Source organism: Chelmon rostratus, chromosome 10 (assembly GCF_017976325.1).
Source record: "Chelmon rostratus isolate fCheRos1 chromosome 10, fCheRos1.pri, whole genome shotgun sequence".
Lineage (NCBI taxonomy): Eukaryota > Metazoa > Chordata > Actinopteri > Chaetodontiformes > Chaetodontidae > Chelmon > Chelmon rostratus.
Window position 1 is genome coordinate 19,720,718 of NC_055667.1, and position 13,625 is coordinate 19,734,342.

Genomic DNA, 13,625 nt, shown 5'->3' on the forward strand with positions numbered 1-13,625 from the left:
TCTGTAGTTTACACGAAAATGTACATACAGGTTTTGAATGTCCCACGCTGCTTTTTTTCTTGAGAAATTAGTTCATCAAGGCTGCTAGAAAATGGTTTCATCATTGCAAAACATCAGTGTTTAGTCAGATGCTAGCTATAACATGTACAACTTTTTTGACACGCTGCTGCTTAGAGGTCCTCTCAAGGCAAGTGGTGATTGACGTGTTTTCTTTTCTATTGGCAGGCAAGCAAAATGCTCAGTATGATGAAAATGAGACTCATTCTCACCCTCCCACTGGAGCAATGTTGAGCTATGTGAGTCAGATTTCCGCTCAGTAGATTTCTGTCCATATGTTGAATAAGTCTCTTCCTTTAGATTGTGCTAATTCCACTGTCCTCAGGTCTACAATACCTATCTATTTGGTAAACTTGTTATCTTAATGTATGATTTATCTCTTAAAGTAAGTCAGTACCTATCACTGAATGAGGTAACTAATGGCACCTATGCACCTATGGCCCACTGATGAAAGTAGGCCATATATATTGCACCTATTATACTACAAATATATTTGCAGTATTACAAACAAGTTACTTCTAATAAACCAAACATTTCCAACATTGCTGCAGCTTCACATTGAAAGCATTTTATTCACGGAACACAAGTTAACTTTATTATGAAGTGGTCTTGAAATGTAATGTGTTTGTCAGTGAGCTTTGAACTTGCTGCTACAGTTTATCAAAAATGCATCTATAAAACAAAACAACGGTCATTTTCAGCATTTTTTGACAGTGCATCAGTTTGAAATATTACAGGGAGTAATGGAACAAGAGGGAGCAGTCACAGTGAGGTGTTAGGGAGAGATCTGCAGGTGACAGGCTGCAAATCTCGATCTTCTAAGCAAGGTAACCAACTCCTTCCACTGTGCCCTGCTGTTTGCAGATTCATGCCGTGGCATAAAATGAGATCACGGTTGCTCACAGAATGATGGAAAAATGCCGATTACTGCCAGACCTCTTTTGTTTTAACTACAGGTGTCAATCAACCAGGAATTAAATTTCCAAGATTGCCACTTCAATAGATAATACCCACAAATCATATGACAGTTTTGTTTTAAACCTATTAGCCTTTGCGATTGTTACAAACTACTGATCTCAGAGGCTAATGTTAACATTGCTGCAGTGAATTGCTTTAGACATTCATAGTAATGGAACATAAGAGAAGTGAAGTATTTCTCTGTATGGACAGCACAGCCAAAAATGACAAATGCTTTATTGTGTAGCAAATACAGCTCTGAGAATGAAGGTCAGTGCAGGCATGCTTTTTTTGGACTGTCAGTTTGCATATTTCCAGTGTTACCACAATGAGCACAAGCAAAACACATCACGCTTTTCAAAAGAAAAGTGATACACAGTGAATTAGATTAGATGTAGAACTGTAACTACGAAACAGCACCAAATTACAAAACACATTATTAGAACTGAAGAACACCAAAAGAGCTATACCAGTACATCAAGGCCATGGAAACCTCCCTTTAGGTTTACGGAAACCCAAAGTGCTCAGTATATAAATAAATAAATTCACACATCTCGTCTAATAATCTAATATAATTAATGTTATCATGTAACAATAATTTTCAAACTCATTTCATGAAATCGTATATCGTCCTGCTTCTTTTCTCAACTACAAAGTTCAGAGCGGGTCATTCAGACCAAAACAAGAGCCTGACAAAACTGGTTCTATCTTGTTTGTTTTGACTAACATGGACCCTGTGAAGAACACCGGCATTATGAAATAAAACTGAGAAAAATAGTGCTGTAAAGTTAAAACAGAACAGCGGAATAGTAATAGGAATATTTAGATTTAGATTCACTTTTTTTCTCCTGTGCTTTTGTGTGTTTTTAATGTATTACACAGTGTGTATTTTGACTGTGTTTTTTGGGGTTTGCACCGTTGTGAAGCACTCTGTAAGCTTGTTAGGAAAGGAACTACCGGTAATTTAAGATAATGAGCATTGTTACATCTTATTACATTCTGTGACACACATACAAAACTAAATTCTCACCATATTTCTGTAACAGTGACAAGTATACAGTACTCTCTCTGCCTCTCTCTCTCAGACTCAGACACACACACACAGAGCACTTTGTACACACCCAGATGCTATCAAGATGAGATGATTTACGCCACAGGCCCTCCCCCTCACAGGTACACTACAGCTAGAACCTGCACTGGCATGGCATTTACTCAGGTGCATCCAAGGAATAGTTTTTATCTAAGGGACTGACTTCTACAGCACACGATCAGGATACACAATGGAGGCGATACCACTCAGTCTCTTCATGATGCTGGTAAGAATTTTTCTTCGGTGGCAGTCTTTCTGGACTCATTAGAGTTATTTCACACAATGCTTGCCTGATGCTTACTTCTGTCTTAAATTCCAACATGATTGATCGTTTTTAGAAGCTACATGTTTTCATCCAACTGATTCTAACAACATGAATGAGGGCATATGGATTCATTAGTTTAACTGGCATGACAACATTTTCTATCAATAACTAAGAATACAAGAACAACTTAAACATGACAGTTAAAAATTGTACAAGTATATGGAGTTTTTTTCTACCATTTAAATACTTAGCTATAATTTTAACACTTAAAGTTAAAACTGATATAGTCATGACAGCCAGTATCAATAATATGTCACATTGTGACTGTAATCATTAATGACATGTTAAAATTAATTAATTCATTACTTAATTACCACCTTATTTGACCTATAGGATGTTATTCTGGAAGAGGTGTTGAGCGCACAAGCTGAGTAACATGTTTAACGTTGTGTTCAGAGCTTAATTTTTACAAAAAAAGACCCTTTGTAGATAATAATCTGAATCATAAAATGCAAAACATCCCAAATGCACTTAACCCAATTTAAGTCATATATCTAATGTTTTGTAGTGCTTGGTCTTCCACCGCTCATCTTCAGAAATTCTACAGCGACAAAAAAGAAACTGGATCATTGATTCCTTTGCCATCGATGAGGGCTATGAAGGAAGCTTCCCATATACACTGGGCAAAGTGAGACAAGTTCTGAGACACAATGCATGGATATGGATAGTATGTATGACAAGATGCAGGAAGATCATTGTGTTTTGACTCCCTACAGATTAAAGTTGAGAAGGACCTCACCCTTTTCGAGATAAAAGGTCAAGGTGTTGATGAGGACCCCAAAGGTATATTACAAATCAACAGAAACACCGGGGAGATTACTGTCCACGGCCCTGTGGACTATGAGAAGTTCAAAGTTTTAAAGGTTAGAAGAAATTTACTAAAACTGCATCATTACCATGATTTCCTGCAAAGCACAGAGGATGTTTATGTGTGCATGCGTGTGTGTGTTGGTGTGTGTGGCGCACGGTGGAAGGTTTCTTATTTCACAATTCTTGCCTTTCGATTACAGCTAGTCTTTCTGGCCTTTGATAAAGAGAACCACGTATTAGACACAAAGCTGGGCGTTGAGATCCAGATTCTGGACTCAAATGACAACACTCCACAGTTTGCCTTTGAAAGGTACGAGGTCAGCACAAAAGAATCTACAGCACAAGGTAACTTTTTAACTATTTCCTACTGTAATCTTTACTGCTACTATGAAATGGAAACTTTACATGAAATAAAATTTGGAATCTCACAATGGCCAAAAATGAAATAACAAAAAACAACTCCTTTCCTCTGATACTGACAGGCACTGATCTTGTTATCATTGGGGCAAGCGACGCTGACACCAATGAGAACAACGGAAAATTTGATTTCAGAATAGTCTCAGTCACTCCCAAACCCTATGAGCTGGATTTCTACTTAAACCAAAACCCTGGTACACGAACTGGAACCATCTCATTTAAAGGGTGTCTGGACCATGAGGTAAGAGGACTCATTGTTTGATGGCATAATTCTAAAATTTAAAAAATATCAAATCAGCTGCCATCTCCTTAGATTTTAATAATATTGCAGAATCAAATACGTTTCATATTCATTTTTAACTGATCAGAGAGCAGAGAAATACACCATTGTAGTGGAGGCCAAAGACCGCGGGGAAAAAAAACAGCTCTCCAGCTCCTGCACTGTCACAATCAACATAGAAGATGGAAACAATCACCTTCCTGTGATCACAGGACAAACAGTGAGGAATTACTTCTTTCAATTAGCTCGAGGAAGGCTGTTACCAATAATACAACAGTCTACTTTCATCCTAAAAGTTTCATTTATTTTTCACCTCAGGGTCCCGGGAAAGTGAAAGAAGGAGAGGAAAATGTTCTCGTTTCACGTCTGCAACTTACAGACAAGGACTCCAAAGGTACAGCGGCCTGGAGAGCGAAATATCAAATCCAAGGAGACACAAGCAACAACTTCAGAATCACTACTGATCCTGAGACAAACGAGGGACTACTGTATGTGGCAAAGGTATTTTCCTTTGATCATACATATGCTGATTTTTCAAGCTACAGTCCAATAATTACTTGGTGAAAACACACTTGTTGCAGGAATGCACTACACAAACACAACCTCAGTGAACGCAATTTGGCATCAGCAAAACCAATCAGAAGAAAATAGAAAAACTATACAATAACCATTATGGTTTATGACAGAGCACTTTTGATCACACCTTGCAGAGGACCGATGCCCTCAGTTGATGTCTGTCAGCGTCATTAATTGACAGAGCTGTAATTTTCTTTAAACTCGCTGCCACGTAATTCATGTAGCTCTCAATAGTTCACAAACAAATCCTCGCTGTCAACCTGTTTGCATGGCTTCCAGAGGGACGGGCAGCAGCAGCGACTATATTTGTATCCATTTTCATATTTTAACACATAATGTACACTGATTTCTAAGTTGACAACACTGAATACAATAGTTTTGTTTTTCTGTGGAGTGACGGAGAGACAGCATTAATCAAACTGCCTGTGCTTAATTTTGGAGGGAAGGGAACTGATTACTACTACTTTACTATTACTCACATCTAAATGTTATTTTCTGTAAAAGCATTCACATAAACATGAACAACAAGTGAATATGTTATTGCCATAACCTGCTCAGGTTTTTAAGTTAACATTGGTGAATAGCGCAAAATATTCAACGCAACCAATTGCATTCAACAAAACATTCTCTAATATATCCAGGAAGAGGGTAGGTAAGTTTTTCCTTAAATGCCATATTTCAAAGAAACTCATTTGACCTCATACAGGGGGAGAACGATGGCACAAAACAGTCCAAGAAAGACATCCAAGTGCTCAAAATAGCCATTGCATTCTTCTACTACTGCAAGTTCTTTTACATAGGCATACTATGCTATCAGGAAACCTGGCCATGGATCGTGGTATTTACGACTCACACCCAAATCTGAGCACTCATATCCAGTCTGTTCTCCCACCCACGGTCTTGTCTTCCACTTGCTGTTGTTGGCATTGCTAGATCTGGGCTTTGCTGTTAATATGGTCACAACTTAACACTGATCACTTTAACAGTAAATCTAATACCTTAAAATAAACTCTGTATGCCAGCAAATGGCAATAACTGCAATTAATTTGAGGTAAATGGAGACATGACATGACATGTGGTTATGGTAGCCAGCTATGGTAGTGTTGCTTACATTAGCTAACTGTAAATAGTATCTAGCTTGCATTTAACTTAAGATAAACATTAACTAAAGGTGGCTACATACAATATCACATTGAGTAGGTTTATAAGAGCTCAGTTAATGCATTAAAATGTCAAAAAATTCATTCATTTCATCAACTCAACAGCGAGCGTGCATAGGAAATGGGAACTATTGACTGCCCCATGATACATGTTGCTTCTGGAATCGTGGCATCTCTCTTATTCAACGGCGCTGATGTATGTCCTTAAGATATCATGCAGATAGTATCTACATCATGCCCTGGTACCGGTTTGAAGAATTGGGCAGAGAGGTAAAAAGGCTTGATCCACAACAACTATGCTCCACTGTGACTACATTTAAAATGCTTATGCATCCACTTTAACAAATCAGGCTTTCTTTTCCCAAAATATGTTTTTTGCAAAGTTTGGACTCTGAGGAGATGAACTGTACCACCAGTGCTCACAAATGCTAAGGAGAGTGACACTTAAATGGATACTCTTCATGCTGTTTCTAGGGATTTGAGGTTTTTAGTGCTGCACTGCAGAAACAACTATCAGTGTATGATGAACTTTATGGCTCTTAATGACGTTTGATGTGAAGTTATTATGGCACAAACTTCGGTATTTGTCTTCAAACCAACATTTGATCTTCACTGCTTTTACAGGCCCTGGACTATGAAGAAAATCCTCAGAAGAACATAACTATCAGTGTAGAGAATGAGATCGCTTATCACTCGTGCAAAGTGGTGAGTCGCACAACCACTGGCCTTTGGGAAGTAGTCACTACTAGCGGCTCCACTTTTGGTGGTACAAGTGTGGCAGAGACAATCGGTCAGTCCACCTACCGAATGACAGTGGCTGTGGAGGATGTCAACGATCCTCCAATCTTCGATAAACCTAACAAACAAGTTCAACTGGGTGAGAATACTAAGGCGGGACAGTATCTGGAGACATTTACAGCCACAGACCGTGACGTCACTAGTTCAAACACATTTGTGTAAGTCATGAAGATACTACCTGTGTCCATCTCACAGGACAACAACATTCTACATGAGTATGTCAATATAGAACTTGAATACGTCTAACACAACACATACATGTATTGCAGATACAGCAAAGGAGACGATCCTGCTGGCTGGATCACAGTGGACCCCGTGACAGGAAAAATAACCACATCAAAGAGCTTGGATCGAGAGTCCCCCTTTGTGAAAAATAGTATCTACAACGTCACAATATATGCTGTTGACAATGGTATGACCAGGAATTGTTCATACATTCTGTGCATGCTGTCAATCGCAAATGTTTTATCACATTACTAAAAATGTGCAGCGTGTGTTTTCGGTCACCAGGCAAACCTCCAATGACAGGCACCGCCACCCTAAACATCCATATTACTGATGAGAATGACAATACTCCAACCCTGAGTGTCAGCACAATTGACATGTGCCAGTCTCATGGAGCCTCTGTGGCCAACATCACAGTCATCGACTTGGATGAAGATCCCTATGGTGGACCTTTCCAGTTCAAGCTCCACGGAGACATTGAGGGCAAGTGGAGGGTTGACCCTGCTCAAGGTGAGCAACTCCTTTGGGGTTCAAATGTAGCCAAGATCAAATAACTTGTGCAACTAATGTCACTGCTAAAACCAACTGAAATCATCAAATCAAGCTCTAAGTCGACCGTATGTCCCAATGAATCTTTATAATATGACAATTCATTTTGGATGTGCAGGGTACTCACTCAACCTGGTGAAAGAGAACACAGTTCATTCTGGACAATTTAAGCTGCTGCTGGAAGTGTTTGACCGTCAGCACACGAGCGCTTTCCACAACTTGTCAGTTACTGTGTGTACCTGCTCAGACACAGCGACGCCAAACTGTCGCTCCTCCAGAGCTACGAGCTCCACAGTAGGAGGCGGAGTACTTGGGATCATCTTCTTCACCATGCTGCTGCTCGCAGGTGGGATGCATGTCCAAAACACTTTGCTCAATACGAATAAGATTTTTTATTGTTGTTGTTTAAACCTTGACAAAAAAACATATAACAAATGTTCCCACTTAAACACCATCTCTTAAATATAACTGACATATAAAATAACATAATTTCATATTTTGGTCATGAGCCCTTCCTGAAATGATTAATAGCTTAATTTAGGACATAAAACTGTATGTTTGATCTGTGTGTGTGGTCTTTGTATCCCAGGTATGCTGCTTTTGGTTTTTCTGGTCTCATGTAACAGAGACAAAATACCACTGCCGGATGACGTTTCAGGACATATAATCAACTCTAACATTGAGAAACCAGGAAGTGATTGCAAAGTAACTATCTTAATCACAAAATCACCTGTACTACCTACACACACGCACACGCACATTGTTTGTTTCTTAAATTTTACTCAACTTGAATTTAAAGTCTTAAAGGATAACTTTACCTGGACTTAACCTGGACCTTATTTATACCATTAAATACGACAATTTACTCACCCAGACAACTTTGGTGGCATTTGGAGTCGTTCTGAAGAAATTAGCCGCAGAGGAGCGGCGCGTATATCCGTATAATGCGAGTACTCGGGGCATCCATGCGCAGCCTCTATATAACGCATAATCTGCGGCGAAACTCGTTCATATTCCAATATTTTGTTATGATATGCTGGTGCTATTCCCCTCTGAGCCGGCGGTCGGCTAGTTTAGCTGTAGTTTGGCACAGCTATGGTTCGTTATTGCATATTCGTAGCGGACCGTCGCAGAGTTAGCCGTGTGGTGGCTGGCTGCTCTCAGCGCGCGGCGTTCGGTAATGACATCATCCACGTCAGAGGTAGTTGCCTAGAGACGCCGGATGTTGATAACATGCCACCATGCCAAAACGACTCCAAATGCCACCAAAGTTGTCTGGGTGAGTAAATAGGCGTATTTAATGCTACAAATAAAGTCCAGGTTGTAAAAAAAAAAACGAAAGTTATCCTTTATGCTAGGGCTTATCAAAATATATAGCACTATTAACACAAATTAAAGTCATTCTTCTTTTTCATTCATCCTACAGCAGTAAAAATGAATGAAAATAATGAAACTACAACTGATTGTTGCTGTATAAACATAAGTTTCTGTCTTCAAATTTTCATCAGGTGGCTTATGAGCTATTAAACCAACAAGTGAAAGTGGAAACAGATTCTCAAGTTCCAAGGAGGCTGAAGCAAGTAAGTGCTGAAAAATACACGATAATTGAATAAAGGACACTTTTCTCCATCTGCTATGCATGCACAAATGAACTACACATTTTGTCAATTATCTACATGCGGTCATGTCTTGACTTGAAATATTTTTTTATTTTTTTTTGCAGTCAGCCAATGATAGAACAACAGTGGCAGTGTCAGAAGCCAATGCAGGGTACAGCACATCCCAAACCAACCAATGGCGAAGTAACTATTTGCAATGGGTACAGAAACTCTTATTATGCTTTTTCGGGAGGTCAAAAATTGCACCGTATTCTATATTATAGGATAAGTCTTGTGATATTCTAGATGTTTTTATTGTCAAAATGAAAAGAAAATCAGCAACAAATTGAACCTGCTAACAGGCACTGTGTGTGAAGCTAATGGCTGACAAAGGCCTGACTTATCCTTTTCTGCCACAGAGATCCATTGTTCACATTAGAAATTCAACGTTGCGCTGGATCACATGTTCCGTCATTACAATGAACATGGCCACTGTAGTTTACATTGAGCCAATCCCACACACACCATCCTGCTGCTAAATACTCACTAGCACACCAAAACAAAACTGAAAGCAGTCTCCAATATATAGTATTTACTTCTGTTCAAGAAATGTTTGCTGAAAACTACAATAACCAGTTGTTCTAGGACTGTTTTAGATTTGTTAGAATGACACACGACTCATTCGTGAAAGGTTTTAAACAGTATTTTCATATATTTACACATATTTACAGTAGAACACATGAGCTTGGGGCTTTAATACTGGCTAGGACAGTCAAAAAGACAGACTAACACACTGCTGATTGAGGATGAACCAGAAAAACTGAGAATAAATAGCAAGCCTTATCCTTTCATATTTTATCCAAGTGACAAATGGGCACAAATTACATTTATTTCAAAAGTGAGGTGTCGTCCTGGCCTGACCTGTTTTTTTCCCCCCCACAGATGACAACAACAGATGAAGTGTCGCAAGGCCAGCATAAAGACTTTAAAGATGTGAACTCTATGCATGTGGTACTGAAAGTATTATTGTTGTTAATGTCATTATTGAATCTGAGTAGCACTACTAAGTTTGAAGAGGCAGAATTTTACAGAGCCATGAAATTTTATAGTTCATTAAATTCTACCATAATTCAAAAGCTGCTGCATTGTTCAGTATTAACCACTGAATTGTTTGATTCTCCAGTCCGAGGAAGCATCATCATTCCTGAGAATGACAGATGGGTACAGAAACTCTGTGCGCTGGGTACTGCAATCTAATCTATGAATTTTTTCATTATTACAATTTTTTTTAATATCCATAGAGATTAACTACGTTGAATTTTATGTCAGACTCCTGGTGGTATTTACAACTATCTGCATATCTATCTGATTTCCCAGAAGAACAATTGGATGAGCAGCGGTAAACATTCTGCAGACATTAAGATTGACATCCACCGTGAGATTCTGTTCAAAGCACTAACTATGGTAATGACAATTCAATCAATCCTAATAAGCTAAGATAATTCTGTAATGTCTGTATTTTTTTAATTATTCTCCTTTCCTCCTCTGCCTACTGTAGATGTTATGCAATCTCCAGGCGGCAGGAGAGGAGCTGGGTGATTATGCTCCTCACGTGTATGCTGAGGAAGGGGACACAGAGACCAGCTACGAGCTTGATGCCATCTCCATCCCCGACATTTCCTTTGACCCAAACTTCGAGTCGGACCCGACTTTCAAGTTCAACACTCTGGCCTCAATCTGCATGTCTCATAAAAGCACTGCCTACAGTACCTCCATAGAAACCTCCCATGTGACAGCAACGACTCTGATCCAGGCAGAAAACTGGAAAACAAGCACCATCACTGAATCACATTTCTAAAATATGTGTTATGTTTTTGATTAACTTCTAAATTTTATGTGTCACTTGGATTCAGTATAAAAAGGCATTTTTTCCCCATGATTTTTCTGATGACTCACGGCAAGTCATGTGAATTTAGCAACACTTGAAGGATTCGTTAATCTTCTCTAGATTCTGTATCCGTCAGTGACGACAGGGAAAATGAACGTGTGAGAAAATGTGAAAATTAGAGCTTAGCTACAAGCAGGCGCACATTGCCACAGCTCATTAGTCATATTGAACAAACCCTCCCCTCTGCTTTGTCAAAGATGTAAAACCATACCTGTCAACCTGAAAATAAGGGAAATTTTCCATCGTCCTACCCTGGGCCTCCCAGCCATCTGTACCGCTGTCCACATATCCTTTACATTTAGACAAGGGGACACACAGTCAATCCTAAAATCAGTACAGGGCAACCTGCTTTAAAATATCAGAGCAACAAGGTTTAGGTTAACTAGTTCCTACTTTATGTAAATGACTACAGTCAGGTGGTCAGAATCAGATATCTGGTTGAAAGTGACACGCTGTGAACACTCCTGCCTTGTATAAACGAACACAGAAATTCAGTACTTAGTTTAAATATCTATTGCTTACAAGAGAATGCCAAGAAAAACAGGAGGGCTGACATGTATGGTAAGACTGAAGAAGAAAAACTGGTAGATTTATTTTGGGATTAACCAGTGTTTACATTTTTTAAGATATTTTTTGCATGTTTCTATTGCCGTTGTTCCTAAATGGTGGGATTTTGTGACAACCATACATTATTATTGCAATATACTACTCGTGTGAAGCTTAAGTCTTGTCTGTGGAGTCTGTGTCAGGAGGAGGAATAAGCCAGTGGATGCGTGTGTTTCCCAGTCGGAGTTTCTCCAGGGGTTGCTGGTTCTGGCAGAGCTTTGTCGGGAACCACAGAGCAGACTTTTGAATTGTCTTTCTTTGAGTGGTTGTGAACTGGATTAGACTTCACTGTTTTGGGGTTGTGGGAAAACAAACTCTTCAATCTCTGGGACCGTGGAACATGTCTTATTTAACAGTGCGTGTGCGCACACACACTTTTGTGTCTCTACTTCTCTCATTTTTAATTTTGTGATCTGTCTGGTTTATATTGGGTGTGTTGCTGTTTTGATGTCATTTTGTTAATAAGTATTAATAAGTATAAGTCAAGTTATGTGGCATTAGTAAATGAAAACAAATGTTTACAGAGTGCCTTGAGATTTGCCTTTAGTTTGAAAAGCACTGTCATATTGTATTCAGCAGGAATACCTTTCTTGACTCAGAATTTTTCAATGTTTAGTCTTTCTTCTCTCATAAAAGCAATGTTGATGGTGGATAAGGAATTAGCCAATGATTTCAATTACACACACAGGAAAACTCTTGGGCATCTCTATTGCAATACTTGACAAATCGCATCCATAGGTTATCATTCATGGCTTTTTGATGACCACTGTGTGTTTAAAGCCAAGTTCTCAGGTCAGGATAGTTTCTCAAGGATGACAGAGTTGTGTTCCTTCACCATTACAAGACAGAGGACTGCATCCTCTAGAGGTTACAAAGAGTTAAGAAAGCTCACACAGAAAAAACTTGATATGAATGTTGTTGTGCTGATTTTATCTGTAATAAACAGCAGCAAGCACGTAAGAGAAAGGAGAAAACAGGTCTCATACAGCAACCTGACTGGAAATATGGTGGCTATCACACATCTGTCTCTGTTTAAATTCGATTTGTTTAGCCTTTGAGTTCATGCAAACATCCATGTACAATGTCCATGCCATTAAATTGTATTGCATTGTATGAAAAACACATAACAGGACTTAGCAAACAGACTTCAATCAGGTTCCTGTAGGGACCTTTTACCATGACTTTTCATCCACAAATGTTACTAGACCTATTTTCAAGTACAACAAGTGTCAGATGTCCTCACCACTAAAAATCAATAAAATTCAGCAACAATTTCTTAGTGTTGGACAAAGCTCACTTCCACAGAACAAGAGATGGCAAATGTGACAGGAAGAACAGATTTAACCGCCATAAATTTACACAAAAGCTGCACTCTTCTGTTCCATAAGATGAGGTCTTTTGCTATGCAGTAGCAGCACATGATGCAAAAGTAAGCGCAATAACAAAGAAGTAAAACAAAGCCAGGGTTATGTAGAAGGGTGATTACTGGGGCAAGGTCCTGGTAAAAAGAGATGGAATCTGATCACACTGGATTTACACTGGAGACTGGGTGGCAGGAATGTGGTGTACAGTGTGAAAAAAATGTTTCTTTCACAACAGGGTACACTGAATATTGATACACTGATGGTGTACAGATATGACGGGGAAATGGGTGTTTCACTTTTTTGGGATGTCTAAAGAATTATTTTCAGACTTTTTTTTCATTGCTCTAGCCTTTGCTGTAGTTACATACAGTAATACAGTACAACCTTGTCATTTACTCACAATCCATTACAAACAGATTTGTTTAGAGTGCAAAATCTGATCTGCAGTTCCATATAATGTCAAAAAAGAAGGTGCGCCGTAGGCGTGTGTGTAAATAAAGCACATCCAAGGAAGCATGACAAGTACTGATGCAGCTGAGGCATCATTATACCATGGAAATTTCAGTGGCTCATGACCAGCTTGTCGAGCCAGTTTTGTCTTCGTTGTTTTGACAGTGGGTGTGTGCATACTATCCATGCATGAGCCTCCGTGTGGGTATCAACACCTGAAACCTAAAACCACTCTATTCCGTAAAGGATGACGTTATTTGGCCTTATTTCATTTCACTTACATCAAATGTTTGGCATAGAAAACATGTAATGCATAGATGCCGTTATGAGTAAGGAGAATCCAGCAGATGATGCATCAAGAGGAATGAAGGCAAAGAATTTCCTGAAAGGCAGGAGATGGATAAATGGGAAAAAG

At 39.1% G+C, this 13,625-nt stretch overlaps 1 protein-coding gene across 1 annotated transcript; it reads left to right on the top strand.

The window, feature by feature from the left end:
* Window positions 1-2,201: 2,201 nt before the first annotated feature.
* Window positions 2,202-12,668, top strand: LOC121613246 (B-cadherin-like). Its single transcript, XM_041946573.1, has 18 exons — window positions 2,202-2,330; window positions 2,938-3,057; window positions 3,146-3,292; window positions 3,440-3,584; window positions 3,722-3,897; window positions 4,025-4,156; window positions 4,255-4,437; window positions 6,297-6,628; window positions 6,740-6,882; window positions 6,981-7,205; window positions 7,363-7,590; window positions 7,834-7,949; window positions 8,753-8,824; window positions 8,968-9,063; window positions 9,785-9,853; window positions 10,026-10,085; window positions 10,220-10,306; window positions 10,401-12,668. Exons 1-18 carry the CDS (start codon window positions 2,295-2,297, stop codon window positions 10,698-10,700), a joined length of 2,667 nt encoding a protein of 888 aa, XP_041802507.1. The 5' UTR covers window positions 2,202-2,294; the 3' UTR covers window positions 10,701-12,668.
* The last annotated feature ends 957 nt before the right edge of the window (window positions 12,669-13,625 follow it).

Excerpts from the sequence above, each read along its gene's own strand:
- LOC121613246 (XM_041946573.1), top strand. The coding sequence starts at position 2,295 with ATGGAGGCGATACCACTCAGTCTCTTCATGATGCTG. Across the intron at positions 3,585-3,721 it reads AAAAGAATCTACAGCACAAG|GCACTGATCTTGTTATCATT; the intron begins GTAACTTTTTAA and ends TGATACTGACAG. Across the intron at positions 3,898-4,024 it reads AAGGGTGTCTGGACCATGAG|AGAGCAGAGAAATACACCAT; the intron begins GTAAGAGGACTC and ends TTAACTGATCAG.